This window comes from Amblyomma americanum, chromosome 1 (assembly GCF_052857255.1).
Source record: "Amblyomma americanum isolate KBUSLIRL-KWMA chromosome 1, ASM5285725v1, whole genome shotgun sequence".
Taxonomy (NCBI): Eukaryota; Metazoa; Arthropoda; class Arachnida; order Ixodida; family Ixodidae; genus Amblyomma; species Amblyomma americanum.
The window spans coordinates 163,634,784-163,661,388 of record NC_135497.1 but is presented as its reverse complement, the minus strand read 5'-3'; the positions used below and the strand labels follow the sequence as shown (position 1 = coordinate 163,661,388).

General features: G+C 49.8%; 1 protein-coding gene across 1 annotated transcript in view; it reads right to left on the bottom strand.

Moving 5' to 3' along the window:
- Positions 1-25,358, bottom strand: part of LOC144114625 (uncharacterized) — an 89,270-nt gene extending 63,912 nt beyond the window's left edge. The window contains exons 1-3 of the mRNA XM_077648488.1: positions 25,302-25,358; positions 24,406-24,543; positions 24,010-24,108 (exon numbers count right to left, since the gene is read on the bottom strand). Coding sequence (XP_077504614.1) covers positions 24,010-24,108; positions 24,406-24,543; positions 25,302-25,358 — 294 coding nt within the window. The remainder of the gene's footprint in view (positions 1-24,009; positions 24,109-24,405; positions 24,544-25,301) is intronic.
- Between the last annotated feature and the right edge of the window lie 1,247 nt (positions 25,359-26,605).

Genomic DNA, 26,605 nt, shown 5'->3' with positions numbered 1-26,605 from the left:
CAACGTTGTCAGCGCTAATGCGTGCAGCCCACATATCTTTCTCACCACCGCCACGTACGTCCTTACCTCAAAGCGCGATTGAGGTGTCCACTGACAAAGGAAGCCAGTTACACGAACTTCCTTTCCTCAAAACCGGAGTCTAGAACGTTGTCAACGCCAACGAACACAATGATTGCCGACAGCTTTCGCTTTGTATATCCTGGATTAGCTGAGCGAAACCACAGCCAAAAAAATTGGTTTTTGCGACCGCGGCGGCTGCGTTTTTATGGAGAAAATCCGCTAAGGCGCCCGCGTGCTGTGCGATGTCAGTGCACGTAAAAGATCCCTAGGTGGTCAAAATTATTCCGGAGCCCTTCACTACGGCACATCTATCTTCCTTTCTTTCATTCCCTCCTTATCCCTTTCCTTACGGCGCGGTTCGTGTCCAACTACATATGAGACAGATACTGCGCCATTTCCTTTCCCAAAAAACCAGTTATTATTAAGGAAATGAAAGGCACCGTAAAGTGGTACCGTGAGCCGAACACGGAGGCGCTGAAGCAGGGCTGTTGTTGTTGTTACCCTCACACAATGGCACATGCCCACTAGGGGGATTGGCCAAGGATTGGGGGGCACAGAAGGAAGGAAGGAAAACGTTTATTGAGCTTTAGAGAGTAGGTGAGCAATTTGGCGGAGTCAGGTGTGTCGTCCGTCTTCTTAGCAATGGTCGTCTGCCCCTAGTCCAGGGCTCCGCTGGATGCCGCTGCCAGCTGTGCACAGAGAGTTTTTCAGATAAATCTTTTCATGGACGGAAGTTAGCTGGCTAGTCGAAAAAGAGAAGAGAGAAGGAAGCAAAGGTGCGCTTCTCTGCTTGGCCAGTCGCGACAACAACGACATCAGTGCCACCACTCGGCACCCGACACAAAGGAAAAGCCACGTATGCAAATCCAAATCCAAATCAGCAGCCGGCAATGTGGCTGCGATAGAAGCTTGTTAATGCCGGCTGCAGCGCAACGTATCGGTGACCGTGTTGGCCTCGTTCGGACTGAGTGAGACTGAAAAATGAGACCGAAGAAAACGCCGGCAGCGTCTCCTCCTGCGAAGCGTCGACGTAGCGAAGTCGCCGACACGTCGCCTGGACCGCCCGTGACCCGGAGGAGGTCCGCCAGGCTCGCCAGCAAGATATCCAATCTCCAGGCGGCAACGAACGCGCCTGGACGCCGGCCTGGAGTGAAGGCAGAACCTCCCAAGCCAGTCGTATTCGAAGGTAAAGCCTCAGCGACAGCCACTAATACACTGAGAAGGAAACGTAAGGCGGCGACAGTGGAAAAAAAGCGTTTGTGCTCCTCGGGGAAGACTTCTTGTCGTGGTCGGCCGGAGCAGGCTCCGAAGGGTAGAGGTAGGCTTTTGAAGCGTCCATTGCCGTCGAAAGCCACAGCGAAAAAGTCGTCCGTCGCGAGGACAACGACGCTGCTTCACGATGACCACAACGTTCCTTCCTCCAGCGGAAAGAAAAGAAGGCCAGTCCGAATGTCGACGAGTGGTTCGTCGGACGACACCGGCGTACCTGCCTCCGAGAACCAACGCTGGTTAGAGAGCAGTTGCGGTGGCAGCGGAAGCTGCAATAGCGCTGAGAAACAGCGTCGTTTGCGAAGCGGTTGGACAAGCAGCAACCGAAGCAGTGAGAGCAGTGCTTACAAGAGACGCATCTTACGAAGGAGTTCGTCGTCAAGCAGCGGCGTCGCCAAGCGCGTAGCGAAGAGGCAGCGCAGAGCAAGAGGGCGGCCTCCGAGCAGCCGCAGAGCCATCGGCGGTGGTGAGGAGCGTCCTGGAACCAGAGGACCGCAGTTGCCGGAGCGTGTAGAAACAAGTCACGAAAAGGTTTCCAGGTGGCTGGCGCGCATGGAGGAACCTTGATACACATGCTTCACTGCCGGACTGTTTTTCGCAAGAACAGCACGTTGATGTGCGTCTATGTTCTCGATGCTGCCTGTGTCAGCACTCGGAAGCAGCACGACCGCTGCGGAAAAAAATTAAGCTTCACATTGCAACCATGTGTGAGAAGGTAAATGTGAAGGAGAGATTTTGTCGACTCGGACACATGAAGAGCGACTTAAAAACATTTTTCTTGCCTACGCACTGAATTAAAATTCACTGTTCTCATTTTTTAAGCCTCTATAGTTATTACACGACAGCGTATACAGCTCGCTCGGTCGAATTGCCGTCGGTGTAGTAGCAGTAGCAGTTGTCGGCGCCGCGCGCCTGAAATATTCCCTTACGGCGCGGTTCGGGTGTCCACCGAAATATGTGAGACAGGCATGTCTTTTCCTTAAAGGGCCACAGAAAGGGGTGTTTGAGCTTGGTTTTAAAATGCTTGCACTATGTAGATTACAGGCCACCGGGCGTCCATGCCGCGTACGAGACCTCAAAAGCGAGCGGGAAATTTACAATACATTTTTAAAAATACCCGCTTTCGCACATCGCGACGACGCGCGGTGCCTGGCTTAGGCTTGCGGAGCAGTGGGAGACGCGACAGCAGACGCAGCGATCGGACGCGTTGCACATCGGCTCCGTCGATTTTCGACTGGAACCGCGGCAATCTGGTGTAACAACTATCAAACCTGTGCGACTGCATCTGTGAAGTCAGCAGGATCCTGGAGACACCGATCTGACCCAGGTACGCCCAATTTTCGGCCATTTCGAGCAACCCTCCGCATCACCACGTAGCGGTCGAGCTAAGCCTAACGGCTTCGGCTCCCCCGCCGCTGGCTGCGGAGACGCCCGCCGGTCAACCGCTCAACATGGCTCTGCCTGAACAACGCGGATACGACCCCACGACTCTGTCGTGGTCGTCTGTCCCTGCAAGCCAACCAGAGGATGGCCCATCCACCATTTCGGCGCAGCAAGCTGCCCTTTTTCAAGTCGTTGAAAGCCGGCGCCGCCGCCGGCAGAACGCACGAGGAGCTGCAATGCCCAAGACTCCTCTCGACAAATCAGCAACGGGAGACGCTCGCGCTCCGTCTTCTAAAGGTCCACAAAAGTCATCTTCACCAGTCTCCAAGTGGACGCCGAAGCCGACGGTCAGGATGAACCCTGACGATTACGTGATCGTGCTGCGGCCACGCAGTACGGTCGCCCTCAAGACAGCATTCCAGCAAGGTGAGCTCGGCGCTGCCATTTCGGAACTCATCGGCAGACAGCATATGAATGCGATTACAATTTCTCCCAATTGGGAGCAAAACATTATCGTCTGCGGCACGCAGAACCCCGAGGTAGCTCAAAAGCTTCTGACGGACATCCAAATTACAACCAGCAAAGGATCGCTCCCGCTTCACGGACACCTCAAGCTCACCGGTGATGTGTGTCGTGGTGTGATTTATGTGCATAACCTTGAAACCAGCGAATCCTTGAAACATAGTGTGCAGTGGCGCGGTGCTGATTTAGTCCATGTGCGCAAGCTGGGAAAATCGAATGTAGCTGTGTTGACTTTCGAGGGACGCAGCGTTCCGCGTTACGTCCATTATAATGCAGAACTGACTCCCGTCAAGGAGTATAAAAAAACGGTGCCAGCGTGCTACCGTTGCGGCACACTGGGGCACCGGGTGGACAACTGTCCCACCCCGGTCAAGGAAAGATGCGGCCTTTGTGGTCAAAACGTGGGGCTTGGTACTGAGGGGATGGCCCCCCACGTCTGCAACCCTATGTGCTTAATCTGCGGGGGCCCGCACCTCAGCAGCTCCCGCGAATGCACCGCCAAATTCATCAAGCTGCCGCAGCCAGGGCCCAGGACGCCATCCAAGGGAGCCAATTCCGGCGCTACACGGGGAGGGCGGCAGCAAAACAACCAGAAGACGCCACGACGTGGCGTGATGCCTCCCCCAGGCAAGACAGCAACGGTAACGCCACCACCCGGAGCAGCGGAGTTCCCAGCTCTCGGCGCTTCACCTGGCGGAGCCGCCTGCAACCAACCCAAGGTAGGCAGCTGGGCGAGGGTCGCCTCCTCTTCTTCCCCTCCTCCCTCCTCCCCCACCAGCACCGCCGAGACGCAAGAACTCAAGCGCGAGCTCGCCCTCTTGCGAGCTCAAAACGAAAAACTAGCCAGCGAGCTTAACTCGCTCAAAGCCAAATTCCCTACTCAGCCCGCGTCGAGCGAAGAGGAAGAAAATATCACAGACAGGGAGATTCCTACTAATGTTGAGAGTCGCGCCGCGGCCCTGGAGAGCCGGGTGACCGCAATTGAAACACAATTGGCTGACCTCCCCCAAATTATCCACGATACCATTGCGCGTCAGGTGGAGAGTGTCATCGCACAGGTGACCCAAGCAGTAACTCACATTATCCAAAAATGGATAAAAGACAATCCGCGCGTCCTTAAACGCGTAGGGCCCATCAGGGACGATAACCGCCCCTCCAAATTCAACAGAGTTATTCCCGATGAATTTGACTTCTCGGAAGACTCCTCCACGTCTGCGCCGGGCACTAGCGGACTGGGGAGTCTTAACAACGTAACCCCACCCTCTGCCTCCGACCATGGCCCCCAACCCTAAGTCGCGAGTAAGAGCAACTCAGCCGCTTACAATAACGCAGTGGAACTGCCGAGGTCTCAAGAACCGCACGAAGCGGACTCATCTGCGCATCTATCTTGAGACCTTTGAGTTTCTCGTCGCCGTGGTTGCCCTTCAGGAACCCGGCGCCGGTGCCAAACTCACAAACTACACTACATTTCAACACAACCCGCAGACATGTATACTTGTTCACAAGCAGTATACTGCGCAGGAAGTCACGCTCCCCACAACACCGCCTTTCCCATACACGATGGTGTCCGTGCTGCCCCTAAAGCGGTCTGACCCACCTGTACACATTCTAAACATTTACTGCCCACCTAAACTTAAGAACGTCACGTTCAATGAAATTTTCACCCAAGCAATGCAGGTGGCGGGAAGGGATCCCCTTCTGATCGTCGGCGACTTCAACGCCCCGAGCAGGCTATGGGGGTACCCCCGGGAGGACAGACGTGGGCGGAAGCTTGCGGAACTTCTTTCCACACTTGGACTTACTTTACACACTGATCCCGCCAACCCAACACGAGTCGGAAATTCGATTCAACGAGATACTTGCCCGGACCTCACATTTACACGCAACATACGCCATGCCGACTGGCTGAATACAGAGGACACTCTGGGTAGTGATCACTGTATAATCAACACCACCATTTACATGCGTCCCCTGAAACGCCCACTAACACAAGCTCGTGTACCGGACTGGACGACTTTCCGCACATCTCTACCTATCGTAGATCCCCTCCAGTCGGGATACGACGCATGGTCCAAATCGCTCACGTCTACACTCACGCAACACGAGAAGCAGATACAGCTCACAGAAACACAAACGGACGTGGACAACCACTTGCTCCACCTTTGGGAGGCCCGCCGCAGCCTCACCAAACGATGGAAGAAACAGAAACATAACAGACACCTAAAGAAACGCATCCTTGAACTCACACAACAAGCAGCGGAATATGCTACTCAGCTAGCCGACACTAACTGGGTGGACCGGTGCAACGCGGCTGCGCGCCAGATGTCTGGCCGCAACACGTGGCGCCTATTCCGCGCTCTCATCGATCCAATACAAACACGCACGGAAACCCAACGCCACTTACATAGGGCATTGCACAACTTTACAGGAACGACAACACAGCTAGCGCACACGCTCAGGGATCGATACCTTTGTACCACTAAGGACCCCCGGCAGGCGGCGTACTCGTATGCAGGCGAAGAGAACGCGGAGCTGGACAAGCCGTTCCAGCTCCACGACCTCCGGGCGGCCTTAAGCAAGATGAAGCGGGGCACTGCACCTGGGCGCGACAAGGTTACGGTCAAGCTTTTGGCCAACCTTCCCGACGCAGCCTACACCGCGCTCCTCAAATACATCAATAGCATTTGGGACGGAGAGACTCCTCTCCCTCTCGATTGGAAATCGGCTCTCGTGACCTTCATTCCGAAGGCCGGCAAACCTATCGATGTGGAGAACCTTCGCCCCATCTCTCTGACGTCTTCTGTCGGCAAGCTGATGGAGACGATGGTGCGCGACAGACTCTCCGATTATCTCGAAACACAGCACATTCTCGCGGACACCATGTTCGGTTTTCGTCCTCACAAGTCAGCACAGGATATACTTCTGCAGCTCCACCACGACATCTTAGATCCTGTCGAATGTCCCCAAAACGACAAGGTGGTCCTGGCCTTGGATCTTAAAGGCGCATTCGACAACGTCAAACATGCAGTAATCCTGGACCACCTCAGTAACACCAACTGTGGCCACAAAACATTCCATTACATAAGTCAATTTCTTACAGACCGTCAAGCCTATATACGCATACAAGATGCGGAACACGGGCCATACACCATCGGCTCGAGGGGAACACCTCAAGGCGCGGTCCTGTCTCCCCTGCTCTTCAATTTGGCAATGCTTCGCCTTCCCTCCAAATTGTCTTCTCTGCCCGGGATACATCACGCTCTTTATGCGGATGACATTACAATCTGGGCCACGCAAGGCAACCTGGGCCACATGGAGTCCTGCCTGCAAGCAGCAGCGACCCTAGTCGACGACTACGCGGCCTACTGCGGACTCCAGTGCGCCCCAGCTAAATCAGAATTTGTGCACTTACGTCCCTCCCCCCGGGACACAACTCCGCTTCGCATCAATCTCCCCTCGGGACCGATCCGGGAGGCCAAGGAGATCCGCGTCCTTGGCCTCTTCATACACCACCAACGCAGAGTCGACACCACCATAGCCAAACTTCGCACGGTGGGAGACCAGGTGGGCCGAATGGTCCGCCGGGTCTCAAACAAGCGGGGCGGATTACGAAGCAAGGATGCACTGCGGCTTGCCCATGCTTTCGTAACGAGTAGAATCCTCTACTCAACTCCCTACTTGCACCTGCGCAAACATGATGATGACCAACTGGAGGTCATCCTGCGGAAAGTCATCAAGCGGGCTCTCGATCTTCCGATCGCCACGTCCAACCAGAGGCTTCTGGCCTTGGGCGTGGTGAACACATTTCGGGAGCTTCGAGAGGCCCACTTATGCAACCAATACACGCGTCTTGCACAGACCACGTCCGGTCGCCGCCTCTTGGACCGGCTACACATCAAACACGACTACCACATTGAGGAAAGGGAGAGAGTGCCAGAACCCTGGAGACGCGCCCTCCGGGTCCGACCCCTTCCCCGCAACATGTCCAGTGAAGACCATAGCGGTCGTCGCCAGGCGCGCGCGGAAGCGTTGGCGCGATACTATGGTAACCAAGAACATGTGTATTACGTAGACGTTGCCGGCCCACACCACGGCCGCAGTCGTACACAACACAAACACAGTTAACGGGCTCACTTTCAAAGCCTACAGCGCAACACACGCGGAGGAGATTGCCATTGCTCTGGCTCTCACGAATCCCAAGTCAAAACACATCATCACCGACTCGCGAGGGGCCTGTCGGAACTACGAGTTGGGCTGGGCTCCCCCGCTTGCCTGGCGCATACTGGAATATCGCTGTCGATCTGAAGATCCAACTCCACGCAACCTGATTTGGGCCCCCGGTCACCAGGACCTCCAGGGAAACGAACAGGCCGATCAGGCCGCCCGCGCACTCTCTCCCCGGGCTATCTCCCTGTCCTTGGAAGGGTACTCCCAATCAGACAATCTGGCCATTACATTCAAACAAATCACCGATTACTACAAGGAGGAGCACCGGCGCTACCCGGCCCCTTGTAAGGGTCTGGATCGCGCTGACGAGCGCCTCCTCATCAAAATTCTCACTAACACTGTACTGTGCCCGGCGGTGCTTAAACACTTCAATACATCCTTTGATGGCACGTGCCAGTTCTGTGGGGAGGTGTCTGACACCTTCCACATGGTTTGGGCGTGTCAATCTAACCCATCTATCCCCCCCAACCCCAACCCCACCAGAGAGGACTGGGAGGCGGCCCTGCTCGGCTGTCAAGACCTGAAGAGCCAAAAGGCCTTGGTTCAACGGACGCGGGCGGCGTTGCTTGCCAATGGGGCCCCGGAATAGGGGCTCCACCTAGTACTGTGAGGGGAAAGGGCCAATAGGGTCCTACCCCAATCACCTTTCTGTAAAAAATTTATTGCTTATAAATGTTTTTCACCACCACCACCTGGCTTACGCACGAAAACGTGGCAGACGACGTCACGTCTTGCTAATGACGTCAACAGCCGGGGGTTATCATTGGTTCACAGCGCCAAATTCTTGTGTTCGTCGCGAGAAACCGCGGCCGAGGCCACTCCGCGCGCGACGCAGCCGGCGCAGGTAGGGCAGAGGCCGAATGAGTGGGACCGGCGGAGGAGCGCCGCCGTTTTGGCGTGCGAGCGGAGAGGGGCAACGCGAAGACGCGGAAGTTCACATTTTGTCTGCAAATTTTGTCTGCAGTTTCGAACTTCGAGTTCGATAGTTCAGGCATGTAGATTGATACCCTGGCCGGCAACTTGCTGTGGACACCGGAACCGCGCCGTAAGAGAAGAGAGGAAGGTAGGAGTGAAAGAAGAGATTCCGTAGTGATCTCCGAAATTGCACTGACAACGCACAGCACACGGGCGCCTTTTGTGTTTCGCCTCCACCGAAACGCGGCCGCCGCGGTCGGGTTCGAACCCAGGTACCCCGGCCCAGTAGACGAGCGCCTTAACCATTGATCCACCGCAGCGGGTAAAAAATAAAATTTAGCTGCAGTTTAAGTATACTGCTGAAACTGGTTAGGAAGCTGTGGTGTATCGGGCAAGTAGACGCGGCTTGGCGGTAACGTTGAGTGCATTCCGCATAGGCAGCGCGCTCACCCTGCCACCCTGGCAACTGGCAGTTAAAGGGACAGTGAGGAGAAATTGAAGTTGGCTTGTATCGTTAGAATACCAGCTCCTGATCACAAAAACGCCACTCTTATTGAAAAAAAAGCGCTTGTAAGGTAGAAAATAGCAAGAACCAAAATACAGGTATCGCCGCCACAGGCCAATCTCGGAAGTACAAGCGTGTTGACGTCATAGGACAAGAGGCGCCCCCTTGGAGGAATTTTCCTTACTCCAGGGACGCTATAGTGCACTTTTATCACACAAGGAAGACAGATTATAGACAACCTGAATGTTGGTAGCAAAGAAAACTCATAAATGCTGCCTTTGCTGCCCAGATGGATAGCATAACTGCCCGCATCACGCGCTCGGTATCAGTCTTAACCCCAAAATGGATTCTCGAACACCCACGTCTCTCTAAACGTGCAGGACCCCGTAGGGTTCCCACATGCCCCACAAAACTCTCTCGTCGTATTGACAATTCCGATAGCGAGGAATGCGCCATCCGCACGGCTTCGGGCTGCAGTGGATCGAACCTCCTTAACACAGCAGCATCCATCACCCCCTCAACCTCTCATCATGGCCCCTAATCCTAGATCGCGAGCATCGACACAAACACATCCCTTCACAGTAACCCAGTGGAATTGCAGGGGTTTCAAGGACCGGCAGAAGCGAGCCCACTTTCGCCTTTACCTTGAAACCTTTGAGTTCCTCGTGGCCCTGGTCGCCCTTCAGGAGCCCGGAGCCAACACCAAACTCACTAATTATCAGACTTTCCAGCTGGACACAGAAACCTGCATCCTAGTTCACAAAGACTACACAGCACAAGAGGTAACCCCCCCATCGACCCCCGAAAACTCCCATGTAATGGTCACGGTCTTACGTATGCGGAGCAAAGCCCCCCGATTCGTGGGCTTAATATATGCTGCGCCCAAAAATTAAAGACGTAACTTTTTCTAAGCTCTTTACAGAAGCAATGCGTGTGGCTGGACGCGACCCCCTGCTCATTGTAGGAGATTTCAACGCTCCATGTCGGCAATGGGGCTTCCTTAGGGAGGAACCCCGAGGCAGAAAATTGGCGGAGCTAATTTCGACTCTCGGTGTAACCCTCCATACCGATTCGGCCAACCCCACTCGCATGGGCAACTCAGTAACCAAGGATACATGCCCAGATATGACCCTTACCCGCAATATTCGGCACGCAGACTGGCTTAACACCCAAGAAACCCTTGGCAGTGACCACTACATCATTAACACGACCATTTACACACGGCCCCTTAAACGCCGCACATATTCCCGATTGGACTAAGTTCCGCTCGACACTTCCCTCTGTCGACATTGTTCGCTCGGGATATCAAGAATGGGTGGCCTCGCTAATGACAACCCTCGGCAAAAACGAACAATGCATTCAGCTCACTGGTTCCTCCTCCGAAGTAGCCAACCATCTTCTCCATATTTGGGAGGCTCGCAGCAGTCTCACCAAACGATGGAAAAAGCAGAAACACAACAAGAAACTCAGACACCGCATTCTTTAACTCGCCCACAAAGCTGCCGACTATGCCGCTTAGTTAAGCGACACTAACTGGGTGGATCGATGCAACACTGCTGCGCACCAGATGTCTGGCCGCAACACCTGGCGTATGTTTCGTGCACTTATTGACCCCAATCAAACGCGTGCAGAAACACCGCGGCGTCTCCAACCTCCAATGCATAACTTTCCCGATACTACAACACAACTGGCCCGAAAATTGTGTGGCATATATCTCCGTACCAAGGTGAACCCTCGCCTTTCTCAATGCTCATACATAAGGCAAACAAATCTGGAGCTGGACGCACCCTTCAAGCTCCATGATTTGGAGGCCCTAGCCAAAATGAAACGCGGCACTGCAACGGGCCGGGACAGGGTCACCGTCAAACTTCTGGCGAGCCTTCCAAATGCAGCCTATCGCGCCCTCCTTGAATTCATCAACCATATATATCTGGCTTGGAGAGATTCCTCTCCCCCCGGATCGGAAAACAGCCTTATTGTGACGTTTATTCCTAAGACAGGCAAGCCATTTTATGTGGAGTACCTGCGCCCTATCTCCCTCACATCTTGTGTCGGCAAACTGATGGAGACTATGGTGCGAGACAGGTTCTCCACTTGCCTCGAAACAGATAACACTTTTGCAGACACTATGTTTGGTTTCCGATTACAGAAATCCGCACAAGACATCCTTCTACAACTATATAATGACATATTAGAGCCCAAAGAACTCCCTCACAATGATAAGGTAGTCCTAGCCTTGGATTTGTCAGGAGCCTTTGATAATGTGAAACATGAATACTCATCCACCTCCAAGATACCAACTGTGGTCAGAATATATACCGATACATCTGGCAATTTCTCACGGGTCGACAGGCCTACATTCGAATTCAAGACAAAGGACATGGACCCTATACCATCGGATCCCGGTGTACACCACAGGGTGCGGTTTTATTTTCCTTCCTCTTCAACCTCGCAGTGAAAGACCCCGCAAAATTAAGAGCCATGCCCTGCAGCTGATATAACCTATATGCGGATGATATCTCTTTACTGGGCAACACAAAGCAATCTCGGACACATGGAGACCTGCCTACAACAGGCAGCGGACACTTACGCTGCATACTGTGGTCTCCAGTGTGCTCCCACCAAATCTGAATTTGTCCATATTCGACCCTCTCCTCGGGACGACACTTCAATTCACCTCACACTCCCTTCGGGTCCGATTAGAGAGGCCAAGGAGATCAGTCTCTTTATTCGCCAGCAACGCAGACCGGACACAGCACTCGCAAAACTCCCCATGTATGGTGATCTGGTGGGCCGTAGGGTCCGCCGAGTCTCTAACAAGCGTGGGGGGTTACGAAGCAAAGGTGCTTTGCGGCCGGCATATCCCTTGGTAACGAGTAGAATTCTATACTCAACCCCCTACCTTCGCATGCGCAAATACGAGGACCAACTCGAGGTCATGCACCGCAAAGTCAATAAACCGCCTCATGACCTTCCCATTACCACATCCAAGCAGCGTTTCCTGGACCTGGGGGGTGGTCGACACCTATCAGAAACTCCGAGACGCCCATCTCGTCAACCTATCACGAACGCCATCCGGTCAACGCGTTCTTGACTGACTCCACATCCAACACACCATCACCTTTGAGGAACTGGTACCAGCGCCAGAAGCCTGGAGACGCGTCCTCAGGATTCGATTCATCCCCGCAACATGTCACACTCTGACCACAATGGCCGTCGCGTTGCGCGTGCAGAAGCACTGGAGGGACATTATGGTCGACAACAACACGTGTAATACGTGGACATTGCCATTCCCCGCCGTGGGGGTTGGTTCACTGCAGCAGTGGTCCACGACACCACAATGGCAGGACTCACTTTCCGCGCCTACAGCACAACACACGCGGAGGAAATCGCGATTGCGTTCGCACTCTCCCTCCTACAAGTGAAACGCATTACGCAATGGGTGGCCGCTAAAGGTGAGAGGGTAAAAAAGGAAGACCACCTTTTGCGTTATAGAAATGAAAATTGGTTTTTGAGGAAAGGAAATGGCGCAGAAACTCTCTCACATATTTCGGTACACACCCGAACCGCCCCGTGAAGAAAGGATAAAGGGGAATAGAAAGAAAAAAGGAAGAAAAAGGTGCCGTACCAGCCCCCATCTAAACTCGGACCGCATTTGATCCTGTCTTCGTCTTACACTTGTCGAGTCACACTGAACACCAGAGAGGTTTCGACCTTTCCACCTTAGCCATTTCTCTTGACGTTGCAAAAGATGGTTTGGTTTATGGGGGTTTAACGTCCCAAAGCGACTCAGGCTGAGAGACGCCGTAGTGAAGGGCTCCGGAAATTTCGACCGCCTGTAGTTAGTTCTTTAACGTGCACTGACATCGCACAGTACACGGGCCTCTAGAATTTCGCCTCCATCGAAATTCGACCGCCGCGGCCGGGATCGAACCCGCGTATTTCGGGCCGGCAGATGAGCGCCGTAACCACTCAGCCACCGCGGCGGCCATTGCAAAAGAATATGACAACGTGCTTCAGGGCTCAATTCTAACCAATTTGCAAGGCATGGACATACAGGGCCATATGTTTAGATTAATTTACAAGTTTATAAGTGATCGTGCGGTTCGTGTACGGTTAGGGAGTACCTTAAGCACCGAAAGGGTTTTATCACGAGGTGTGCCTCAAGGAAGTGTTCTTACCCCCACGCTCTTCAACGTCGTAATGACTGGTCTTCCCGGTTCATTGCTAAAAAATTGCAGGAAAGTGCGTATGTCAATATATGCTGACGACATCTGTATATGGGTTACTGGCTACTAACAACAGCGATTGGCCCTGATAGCTAGACAGGCTCTACTTTCGGTACAAGCTTACCTTGAAAGTGTGGGATTGTCTCTATCAGTGGGAAAACCCGGCTTAATTCTGTTTCCAGGAGTGGGAAGACGTCAAGCGCGGTTGAAGATAGGCCTCTGTCACTCTTGCATCCGTAAAATTCAACCACACGCGTTTCCTGGGCGTCATTATTGACTCCCGTCTGCAGTGGCGAAAAGCTGTCGACGCGATTGTTTATCTATATCTCCTCGTCTCAATGTGATCCGAAGAATTGCTAGTGAGTAACGGGGAAACCATTCTTCTTCAATGGTCAAACTTCATGAAGCACTGGGGGTCAGTCGCATAATGTATCAATTAACTTTAATTACCCCCTCGGCATCACAGCTTAACCGTCTCGAAGTTGTCCACAGAAAGAGCCTAAGAAGAGCCACTGGAATTCCTCAGGCAGCTGCGAACAAGGCCGCACTTCATGGGTCTCTATCAAATCCTCTTAGCGTTGTCGCTTCTCAGAGACTACTAATGCATCTTGGCCGCCTAGGAGAGACGGTAGCTGGGCGTTCCCTTCTCGTGCGCCTCTGCAAGATATGAGTCGAAGGCATACTTGGCTCTTAGTTCTTTACGCTTTAATGTCCGAAGGCAAAGGAAACAGTTGAAACCGCCCCGGTCTTTTCCGACCCTCGACTGTAAGGTCACGATTCCCCATGTGAGCGCAAAGCGCAGCTCTCCTTTGGCGACAACACGTTCGCTTGTACTGGAGCATTTGTAAACAGAGTATGCCCGCCATCTTCAAAATTTCACGGATGGTTCTGTAGACAAGGTCAAACAAGCCAGCGCAGCGGCTTTTTTTTATATCCCTTCTTTGGACCTTAAGTGGTCTGTACGCTTTACTGCTGTCGTATCCTCCACAACGGTCGAAAGTGTTGCTATTGAGGCGGCTTTACGGAAGTTAGGGTCTTGTCCGGCTCAACCTCTTGTCATCCTGATTCAAAATCCTCCATTCAGAGGTTACAGCGCGGATTCTATAATGATGTTTTGCATATAAGCTCTCTACGCTTGGTTCAGAATCTGCACAGCAGAGGCTTTACTCTATATTTCCAATGGGTGCCTTCTCACATAGCAGCCAGAGGCAATGAGGTGGCAGACAGCCTCACCCATAAAGCTCTGTCAAGGAATTCATGAAAAAAAATACCTCAAGATGGAAAAAGTTTCCACAGAAAAACGGTGATCGACCATTTCAGCAACCTGTGGAGTGCGCCCCACAAGCCATGTGTGACAAGGGACTGAGAAGATCCCAGGCCACTCACTACGTCGAATTCGCACGGCCTCTACTCGCACTCCTGCTTGGATGCATAAGACGGGCATGGCATGGTCTCCGCTATGTTCTTTATCTAGTGTGTGCGGGGATATCGAACATAATATTATGTACCACCCAGTCTACAACGCAGAAGGGTATTATGTGATGTTAGCTTCCTTCAAGAAGACAGGAACCCTTCACAGCACAGTTCAGGACATTGGTTACCCGAGTGGAAACCAGACATGCAGAAGGGAGGCTGCACGGCTTCTTTCAACATTTCTGCAGGACACTGATCTTGTTTCTAAATGATTACAGCAACAACTGACTATGGTCTACTGTGATTGAATGTGTGCGTAGATGGTGTCTTCTGGACTGGACTATGCTACACTGTGATTGAATGTTTGTATGGATTGTGGCACTGCAATGGAATATTTTCTACTGTGACTGAATATGTGCATAGATGTTGACTTCGAGTGGACTGTGAATTGGACTCTGTGGAGTGAACGTGTGCATAGATGGTGACTGCGGGAGAGAAATATGTGCTACTATAAGTGACTGTTCGTATAGTGGGGTAGATACGACAGGTTTTAGGACAACATTAACATAGAAGTGACGCTACGGTGGAGCAATTGCAGGCAGAAAAAGCAAGGCTAATCCCACCTGTAGCATTCAACACCTTAACATTGATTCTGTGACCTAATTTTGCTCAGCTGCCGAACGCAATAACCACTGAACCACTGCGACGGCTGCACTCAGCTTCCATCCCTCATTGCGTGGTAGGCTCCTGGACTTCATTCGCCGCCCCCTGTATTCCTCCTTTCATCCCTGCCTTCACTGCGCAGTTAAGGCGCCTAGCAGGATTACAACGCCTTCCCGTTCTCCATAACCTCTTCTTTCTCCTTTACACTCCGTCGGCCGCGTGAGGCCAGCAAGAGCCTCGCGCGCAGCGAGCAATGCATACTCCTCATGCACTCGCAAGAGAGTCCATTGTTTGTTTCGTCGCCCGGCGGAATCCGGCATAGAAAGTGATTCGGGTAAATCAGATGTCTCAAACTTACGCAACAATGAAAACAATACATGCCGATTACAGCACTAAATGTGTACAAGAATGACAACATACATATTCATTGGCTGTTGTTCGGTCACTTGCCTGATTAGTTGGTAAGCATCATGAACGAAACTCAACTTTCCTTAGCTGACGACGATGAAGAACGCCACGTGGCAATAGGGGCGCCACGCGCGATTCAATTCGAATGTCACAGCTTGCGATCGTCGCTGCGTCGCAGAACTCCGGTTATTTACCGCTGGTACCCCTATGCACCAAGGGAGCGTAGACACATTTCAAGAGGACGGCGGTCTTGAAGCCCCGACCAGCATAAGGTAACTTCTGCCACTCACTGTCTACCAAGTCTCAGCAAACGAGCCCAGGCAAAACGGGTTGCCTTGCATCCTGCTGTCGGATTGAAATCGAGGATGGCATCTCCGAGCCTGTGCTCTCGTCGCGTGCCAATCTTACCCCGCCGTATGAGTCTGTCGCTGACCTCATACTGGAATTCAACCCGCCACCAGTGGAACCAAACAGCAGCCTGAGTGAAGGACAAGGTGAAGGCAGCCATTCGCGATTGAGGTGCTGCCGGTTCGTGTCGTTGTGAAGTCGTCGACAGGCCTTGGCCAAGTCGCAACGGCCGAGCATCACGGACACGTGAAGAGGCGGCTCACGACCGCGAGACACTGCCGCCGACCACCAGGCAGCGGGGCGCCTGAGTCGGCAAATCGTGATGCTTTTACGGTGCAGTGAATTCAGGTTGTATATAGTAGGAAATAATCTGATTTGTTGATCTTAATTCTGAACGTGTACCCAATCTAAAGGCTGTACCAAAACGAAATAAAAAATGAAAGAAAAATTAACCCGTGTTTCATGGTAATCTAGTCATGCAACGAACAATTCTAAACGCTGCCGGAAACGCCGACATGCCTCCGGCCTTTGGTTAAGGCGCTTGTCTAATGAGCCGGAGCACCCGGGTTCGAATCCGACCGCGGCGGCCGTGTTTCGATGGAGGTGAAACACACACGCGCCAGTGATCTGTGCGATGTCAGTGCACGTTAAAGATCCCCAGCCCTCCATTACGGCACCTCCTTCTTTCACTCCCTCCTTTATCCCTTCCCTTACGGCGCGGTTCAGGTGTCCAACGATATAAGAGACAGATGATGCGCCATTTCCTTTCCCCCAAAACCAATTATCGTTATTACAGCAATGTGGAGTGCAAATTTTGTTTGTGATCGACAGACACGTGTTGATAAGTTGGTTCAGAAATTAAATTTTTCAGTGAGGAGTTAGAGAAATAGATAGTGAGGCAGGAACAAATGGGAGGGTTTCCTTCTAGTGTGTAAGTTCGGTAGACGTAGTTGTGACTTTGTTAGAGAAACACGCGCAGTTCGGGCATAATAGAATGAAGCGCACTGATCGATGTTGGATTGCTTCAATGTCTTCAGTTAGTGTACAAAGTGCGGGATCCCATATTGCGGAGGCATATTCTAGTTTATGTCAAATTCTAAGTTTCCTTATGTATACATATTCCTGTTTCGTGTATTCTTTGGTGTTTCCTTGCTGTGCTTCTTTTTAAAATGAATAAACTCTTATGCTGCCTCCCTGCCAATCATTATCATCGTAGACTCGCCAAGCTGGCCAAGGGCAGCTTTTTTCTACAATTGCTCCATCTGTAATGTTAGACGCGAAATAAACTTTGAAACTTAATGTTTAATACAAAATTAGTTTGGGATGCTACGGCGCATTGAGATAAGTTATTACGCAGATAACCGAGAGCAAGATTAGCATTGTTACTGATATATTTTGCATGACCATGCCATGAAAATTTATTTGTTAGGTAAACTCCGAGGTATTTATAGGAAGTGACAGTGTTGAGAGCTATAGAGTTAATTCTGTACCAGTAGGGTATAGGTGTCTTAGTATGAGTAGTAAAAGTTTTGTCATACTTTTGCATTTACTACCATTTAAACTCATAAACCAATCGATAAACCAATTGGACATAGCATCAAGGTTGAACTACAGGAGCATGTTATCACGAGCGTTACCTAATAGCTGAAGGCGCCATTGTCCAGATTCCCATAGATGTTGACGAATGCAGCATCCTTGTGTGTATCGGAGAGCTAATAAGCACATATAGACGTGTGTGTCCTCCTGGTGCTGTGTGGAGTGCAGCACAAGTCTGGCATTCAGCTTTGATTTCCCCAAGTGCTCACACAAAATTTTACTGCATGCTGTCTTGCTGATGTCGAGGGTATCTGAAAGCATGCAAACTGTAACGGTGCAGTCTTGCTGCAAAATTCCGTGATCCAAGCCATGTTGTCTTCATTCCAAGGGCACCTCTGCCTTGTGTCGTCTTCTACAACAACTTTGCCTGAGAAGAACCTCTTACGTCATTCGAATACTCGTCTCTCCAATAACATCTCTTTGCTGTATGCATCATGATGAAGCTCATATGTCTGTGTGGCGGCCTTGCCAAGTTTAACCCAGAATTTTGTTAATATGCTGTTCAAGACAGTCGTCCATCTCTTCACAGTCACTCACAGCAGAATGTTCCAATGACTAGAGGCAACAGTCTTTCCGAAGACGTGATGCCGTCTAGCGGCTGCCACAGCAACAACAACAGCCAATATCAATACTAGAAGATGGCGCTAAACACAAGCATCAACTAGTATGTGCCATTGTGTGAGGTCAACAACAACAACAACAATAGTATCAACACTAGCATCAGCATTTGCTTTGGGCAATCACTTCTAGGGAAGAAATTAAATCAGTCTCGGAACTTTAAGGACAAGTTTAATGTATACTTATGACTTTCTCACTGCTACAGAAACCAGTGTGTTGTGTTGGGCTTTATGGCACATAAGAAACTAAGGCCATCACGCGCCAAGCTCGAGGTATAGAAATTTTCTGGATCATTTTATAGAAATTTGAAAAATCATCGGTGGTTAGAACGACCTCGTGATGACAAAGGAAAAAAATATTAGAAATTGGTACTATTAAAAGCTTTAAAGGGGGTCGGGTAACCTCAGAGGTCATCCTTGCCCGGGCAAGGATCTCGAGGCCCCCAACCAATCAAATAAAGGCCTGAGACCTTTTCTCCGGAATGAGAAATGCCTGAGGTGTATCACGCGAAGCACTGGGTCATGATTTACGTTTTTGAAGAAAACCTCCTTCCGTTAAAAATATAATAACACAAGACATGTCAACGATTAATTGCAGTATTATTGTCACGGGTCGTTCAGACGACGCGGGTCGAAGGCACGATGGGGAACCAGGACCAGAGTAGCAGGCGCCAGAGACAGGTCAAGCGGTCGCGGCCGGGCTCACGAGCGGGTTCTGCCGATCTTCTACCTCTTCATCGTCGATCGGCACCCAGCTGGTTGAAGACGTTAAGTGCAAAATGAGGGAATAATAATAACACACGACACTGCTCCCCTCCCGCAAGGCGCATCGTCCCGATGCGCAGAGAGGGAAAATTAAGGTTGAAAAACATGTGTAGAGCGCGAAGAGTTAGGCCACGTGCTCCGAGTGGTCACAGTACGCTTTCAGGCGAGCTACGTGAACAACTTCAGAGGCAGGCGGGTGGCGGGACGCCCGCGTTACGATCGGCAGCACTTCATAATTTAACTCGCCTATACGGCGAATCACTTCGTACGGGCCAAAGTGAAAACGAAAATATCACGTAAGAGCAGCACTGGGTAAAAAGGAATGCGTTGAAATTATAGAATGGAAAAAAGCAGTTTTTCCTTAGCTTTTCCAGTTTCGAGCATGAAATTAAAGCGTGATTTACTGTAAGTTCATCTCTACATGTACAAACTAGTTTGTCTTTTTTTCGTTAGCAGAAAGTTGTACGCAATGTGCGTGGCCTATACGGAGACGACTTCCTTGAAACGTTCCTGGTGGACACAACATCCATTCGCCTAAAACTGGCTTTACCAAGTGCACTTTGTTATTTATTGCATTGTTCCAAGGAGATTGCCATTTTTCTCTTGCTTTACGATGTACTAAGTTTATGCAAACTTTATATGGTACATTTACTTTCTTAATTTGCTTGTCATAAGCTTGAGCAGCAAATCTGCTCTTTCGTTGCCTTTTATGCTGACATGACTTGGCACCCAGCAGTCTTATGTTTTGTCCTTGAGCAATGGCTGTTGTAATGTTGTGTATGAGGTCGTCAAGCAGTGGAGTTATTGTATTTCTAGAATGAAGGCCAGTAAGCACCCTTAGCAAGTCTGTGCAAATAATACTGTTGGTAACGTTCTCATCTACTATTTTTTCCGTGGCTACACAGATAGCATAATACTCGGCAGTGAAGATGGATGCACATTGTGGAAGTCTTAATATTTTATTCAAATTTCCTTATACTACTGGGCTTCCAATGTAAGCATTTCTTTTTGAACCATCTAAATAAAAAGCTATGAAAGTACTGTATTTTTGCTGAAGTGTATGGAATTCTTGTATTATAGCTTGATGTGGAATGTATTTTGCGGAACTGCGTAAGAGTTAGATCACGGACTGCAGGGAAACTGTACCATGGCGGCAGCGGATCTCGCCTTCGAGCACTGTTTGGCAATGTGTCTAGTACACTGAGGTTTTGGCACATCTCAAATCGCAAGAGCAGTGGCCGGGTAGCTTGCGGTTTGTTGTTAAAGAGTGTTCTAGATGGGCATTTTTGGAACTTCTGTAGTGAACATCTCCACCAGAAGTCATACGAACAAAACCGCGACGTCGGAAGTTGCATTTATCAGACTGGCAGCTTTTTAGAGCAAAAGGCAGTTTAGAAAATATAGTTTTAAGAAATCTCATCATCGATCAGATAAACGAAATGTTCGTGAATTGTTCATAAATGCCACACACTTAGCTATTCCTCAGTCTTCAGGAGTGGTGCTGCAAAGCCACAAAGTGTGGTGGACAAAAGACTAAGTATGCAGAAAACAACGAAATAGAGCTTGGGGTAAATTTTTCAGGCATCCGACACAGGAGGATCTCGCAAATTTTATAAAGGTAGGAGATAAAGCTCGGTATGTCCATCGCAGTGCCGACAAAGCCTCATGGCAGAGTTACATTTTATCTATAAAAAGTCCAAATAAATCTTTAAAAATGTGGCAGCAGGTTCAAAAATTTAATGACAACTTCTCACCATTCACAATTCCTTTTCTGACAACACCTGGAACACAAAGAATCATAAGGAAACAGGTAGACATTTTGGGGGAACATTTTGCTGCAGTTTCCAATTTATCTCACTATCCAGTCATTTCTGAAACACAAAAATATAGCCAAAAAACAAATAAAAACAGTGGAGCCTTTCTCAGTGTGCCATAGAGGCACTGTTGAATTTCTTTAACAAAATATGCATAGAAGGAAAAATGCCTAAAGTGTGGAAAACAGCCGTGATAGTGCGGTTCCTGAAACTTAGAAAACCATCAATTTCCCCTAGTAGCTACAGCCCTTAAAAGCGGAAAATCACGAAAAATCAAGCTTTGGAAAAGTGCATATTCCAGCAGTATGTGTCATTAACTAACTTTTCTGCAAATATGAATGACTAATTAGCCGTGAAAGTACTTCAAATCAATTATCTAACGAGCCGTGGTGGCCGCTGAGCTGCGAGAGAGCGCTGAAAATACCCCAACTTCGTGCGGACGCTGTTCCTCAGCCAGCGAACCAAGCGCCGCCATCTTGGTCTTCTTTTGTTCGTGAATTCTTGGTCTTTTTTTCTGCCACTTTCGAAGGCGGCGGCATGGTGGGAGCGTGGCTCGCATGTGATTGGGGCCCTCAAAGCGCCTTTCGAGTTTCCTGCCTTTGAAATGCGTGGCTGCGATTGGCCGGAGGGCGCGCTCCTTGAAAACATGGGGGATCGCGCGGCCGCTATTGGCTGCTGCGCGCTGACGCGGCGGCCCCCTCTGGCGGCGGCCGAAGCGACTTGGCTCTGTACTTTTGTCGTTGTGGTCGCTGTCTTTACCATCTCTCGCCGTGTCGTCCGAACAGCTTCCTGCAGACTGCTGACTATTGCGCAGTCAGTCACGATGCGTCCAACAAGGCTAAAGAGCGCGTTCGGTGCACGGAAGCATGCAATGAAGTGTGTTCGTTCGGCAAAGCGTGTCGCCAACAAGGACTGTCGATGCTTCATGCCGCGTAACTTCTGCTACATCGCAACTAGACAGCGATTGCGTCGCCGGTTCCAGCGACGCACCAGCACCTTCATCGGTGCAAGAATGCGTTGCTTCGGGCATGCCTTGTGTACCAAACGCATCAACCTGGGCGACTGCGGCCTCCAGCTCCTGTCTCGCACCTACCCCGAGGCGTGAGAACGCGTCGCCCGCCGTTCACTTGGAAACGCATTTCCTGACGTGCGAGAAGATCGAGATTCTGGCTGCATCTCAGGAGCCACTTATCGGATTTCCATGGGGTTTTTTTATTCCATACCTGAATAAATTTCCGAGGGAAAGTCGAGCTCGTTTATTCAGATTATTTTGTCTGGAATTTGTCATAAGCAATTAATATTGGCTAATGAGGTCAATCAATGACACTAAATTCAGTGCTATGTTAAAATTTTTCAGCAAGAAAATTCATCAAAAGGGCCTCGTCTTCACCTGCGGTGCCCGACTAGGAATAACCATAATGAATTTCACAGTTACGGCGCTGTTTTCCAATTCTCCAGGCCTGGAGTAAAGGACCTATGTGAACCATTTTGATATGCTCCTGTAAATTTAGAGCCAGTGTTCACAGGTTCATGAAACTTAGTATTTCTTCAAATGTCTGTGTTTAGAGCCTACACTGAATGTTTCATTCAGATATATCTCAAGACACAAGGAAGCTGGTGTTCTCGCAACCTTTGAGGGCCGTTTTCTCAGAATGTATTTCTTGCCTGGCACGGCTGCTCATTCTGGCTGCTGTTCGGGAACCGCTTATCGGATTTCCATGGGTTTTTTTTTAATTCCGCACCTGAATAAATTTTTGAGCGCAGGACAAGATCGCTTTTTCAAGTTATTGAAATATGCCTGATGAAGGTCTAATTTATTGAAACTAATTCTGTGCTGTGCTAAACTTTTCCAGCTTTTGGCCTGGGGCACCTATCCAGGAATGACCGTAATGAATTTCACAGTGCCAAGGCTATTTTAAAATTCTCAAAGCCTGGAATAAGCGACCTTATGTGGACCACTTTGATATACTCCTGTAACTTGAGAACCAGTGCCCACAGCTACACGAAACTTGGTAGTTCTTCAAATGGTTGTGCTGTTAGCCTACCCTGAAAATTTCATTCAGATATCTCAAGAAACAAAAAAGTTGGTGTTCAAGGGTAGCCTCCCCCCATAACTACGTTAAAACCCTACCAGTTTTTTTTCTTGGTTTGGAAAGGATAGTAACTTCAGCGTATGCACGAAACACAGCTGCTCCATAGCCGATTTCATGACCAATTGCACAGAAGAGGTTACCCAAATGAGTGGGACAACATTCTACATAAATAAAACTCGGAGGACAGTTACAAGTGTGTACCGCGAATGTTTTAGCGTTAGCTGTGGCGTGAAAGCTAAGAAGTTTTGTGATATTCTGGCCTAAACTACCAGGTTCTCCTCCGGTGCTAGAGTGCACGTACTCTGACACGCGCTACCTCACGCCCCATGACTCTTCTTGACAGTCTCGCCGGCTTTTTTTACACCACATACCCTGTCGGCAGCCGGCCACACCAGTGTACTGTAACGCTGCCAAGTTTCCCAAGTGAGCCATTGCCGCTGGCGCTCTCGTCAAAATATAAACACACCATGCTGTTACTGGCGCAGCATCCTGGCACATTGCCGTGGCCTGCACCACAGACGGCATCAACCCCGATGGTATTGGAACTGAGGCACGAGCTAAGAAGAGCTATACTGTCGTTGGCACGTCTCCTTTTCTTCTGTATTATGTGAGTGCGTGCACGGCGGAACCTTTATATTTCCCATGCATTGGCAAAATAAAACAATTGTGAGTGCACCGATTCTCCGTGTCGTGAGTGTTTTCCTTCCATTGTGTTAGTCTTTCTTTCGCGCTGCAGTTATGTCGAACCTAATGCACTGAAAACATTGTATTTGAAGAGCCGATTTTCTGGTGGTGAACAGACCACAATCACGTGGTGCAGTTAAAGCAGGTCGGGCAGGAGCCACCAATGGGTGCAGACAGTTCAAGCAGGAAACTCCTGCCCGGCCAATAAATGGCAAAACAAAGGCAAAGCTTTGCAATTTTGCAAGTGCACCAAATAGTTTCGAACCTTCCAGCGACGCTCTCACGCAGTGATGGGCATGGAGGTTTTAGAAGGAAGCCAGCAGGAAACTGAGAATGTCACTACCTTCTTAATAAAGGAACGTTGGTCAGGGCCACCGAGAGCAAGAGTCAACCATGAGCCGAAAACATATTTCATCTCAAGCAACAGGCCACGCAATTTACATAACATATGATATATATAACAACATTTTTTATTAGTATTAGGAAAGGACCACCCACCTGACCCCGTAGTTGAACATTGTCATTTCTCAGGCGGTGCAGAGACTGCTCTCGTCGGGGTGCTCGGCAGGGAGTATGGCTGGCTGCCATCTTGCCTCTCTGTAAATGTGCCAGCGCCGCAATACACAGCAGTCAAACAACCTTCAGAACTAGCCTTTCTTACGGAGGTCACGAGACACTTTTGAAATGGCCACAGGCATTCCACTGCTCTTTTCTAGGTGTTACAACTCTGCATCAAAATGACACCAGGTCGTCTTGTCACCAGCGTTCCAGTAGTTCACAGTAACATCACACCCCCTGCAGTCACCACTTGCCTTTTACATGACACACTGCACTTGCACCCTCTCTGGTGCATTCACAATCCACTGCTAGCGTGCACACAAAGGAAAGACTCACCCTTAGCAGACGTGATGGCGACCGGCTTCCCGAGTGAGTGCAGCCACTGCCTTGCACTTCAGGCGAGGCAGAGGAAATTGAGCAGTTGGCGAGAAGACAGCCCATACTTCGGCTTGGCACCTCTTTTCTGGCTGGGTTCTGCACAAAAAGAGGGACAGTCTAGCTCGCAAGCGGCATGAGAAAGCTACAGCTAATGGCTAATGCTGCATGCCTTCCTCGTTTATCCGGCCATAAAAGACCAAAATTTATGCACCGCTACACTTAAATAGGCCCGCATTAATTCTAACAAACCTCCAGCCCCCTTCAACTCAGATTTACATCCAGGACTGACTGTACTAAACCACGTGGCCGAAACCTAATGAGTGCGAGACAAAACCTCTCCATAGCTGGCCGAAACCTAATGATTGTGAGACATAACCCCTCCATAGCAGTGAGGCAAAGTTTATAAGCAAAGGACAACAGAAATGTTCCTTGGGGTTTACCTATTGGAATAGTCCTCTTGCACTAAGGAAAAAAAAGTCTGCCTCCAAACAATGACAGCGAAAAACAACTTGTGCATCGACCTGAAGGAGTGGCAGCATTCATGCAGTAAACCTCACGCATTAGCAGCAGATGCGAGTGAATTTTAGAACCAAGCAGATGAAAGTGAACATTTTGGCAATTGTTAGCATCACCACCATGTGTCAGGCCTAACGTCACTAAACAAGCAGCGAACATTAAATCAACATGCATACTGCCACTGCTGGATGGTAAGCTGTAGTGCCATGAAGGAGTTCTTTAGTTCTACACCAAATATATGTGGCACTGTCGTCCCCAGTTCAGCGTTGTTAAAATTTTAGATGAGAAAGTCAGTTTTTTTTGTTTTCAAGCACCAAAATTAAGAAAAGATGCCTTACCCAACCCAATCCTCCTGCTCTCTCCGAGGGCACAGTGCCTGCTGTCGATCTCGGCATGGTAGATGCACCTAAACAAGCAAAGTAGGGAGAGGGCCAGCGCAATGAGCACAGCATCAAACCTCAAACATGGTCTGCTACATTTCAGTCATGTCAAGACAAAGCTAAAGCCCTTCTGTGAACACTCTTGAGTGACTCATCGTTGCCCTTGATGCTGACCAAAGCATTAGCTTAGAAGAACTAGAAGCTCAAATTAGCAAAATCCGCATGTTAATTTTTGAAAGCCCATGTTTAGCGCATGTGGCACAGTGACCGCACACTGGCTGAAGCAGGACTGTCTTCACTACACTGGTGCCTGACCAACACTGCTCGGCATCCTCCAGCGCTTCACACTTAGCGGCATACAACACTCGCAATCTTTTCCACACACATTGTTTGGCTACATTGCCTGGCTGATATAATTTTCCTCGTGGCCCCATGAAAAACAGCGTAGTTAAACTGTATCATTTCACAACTTCCTAACTGAAAGAGCTCCTATGAGCCGGGTGAGTGGGCTGTTAAAGTAAAAAAAAAAAAAAGACCCTACAGGCCTTGTGCCTCTGCCAACACAGCCTTCTTCCAATGCCCTCCAAAAGCATCTTGTTTCACGAATGTAGCAAAAACTGCAAGAAGCCATTAAACAGTTGCATGGCAAAGCATCAGAGCAAAAAGCAGGCAGATTTTTGGACCCAATCACCAATATCCCATGCTGCCACTGAGCTCCAAAAGTGCAAGCATTCATACAGAGTAGCCATAAGCAAATGGAATAACCACTTCTTGACAACTGAGAGCAAATACATCCTATTAAAGGGACAGTGAAAGAACTCTATCATATATTTTTTTTTTGGTTAGCAAAATCATTGATAGTTCAGCATTTCATGGCCTGTTTGCCGCTCGTCTGGGAGCGAAAGATGCATTTATTTCAAAGAAGCTTTTCCTGCCCTCCGATTCAAACTGCACACTCATATGGCATCACAGGACGGAGCGACGTGAAACGTCACGTAAACGCAGACTCTGTCCAGGGAGCCAGGGCTATCCAGGGAGCCAGTTATGCGCCCTTCCTTTCCTCAAAACCATCCGCCTCTAGAACGTTGTCAACGCCAATGTCAATGAACACAATGAATCGTTGATATGTTCCCAGTTCATACGATCTCACTGTTAATACGCTCAAAATCGCGGATATTAAAAATGTCCCATAGCATTACGCCATATTTTTCCAGGTTAATACGTTTCCAGAAAACACAATTTCCCAACTACTACGTTTAAAC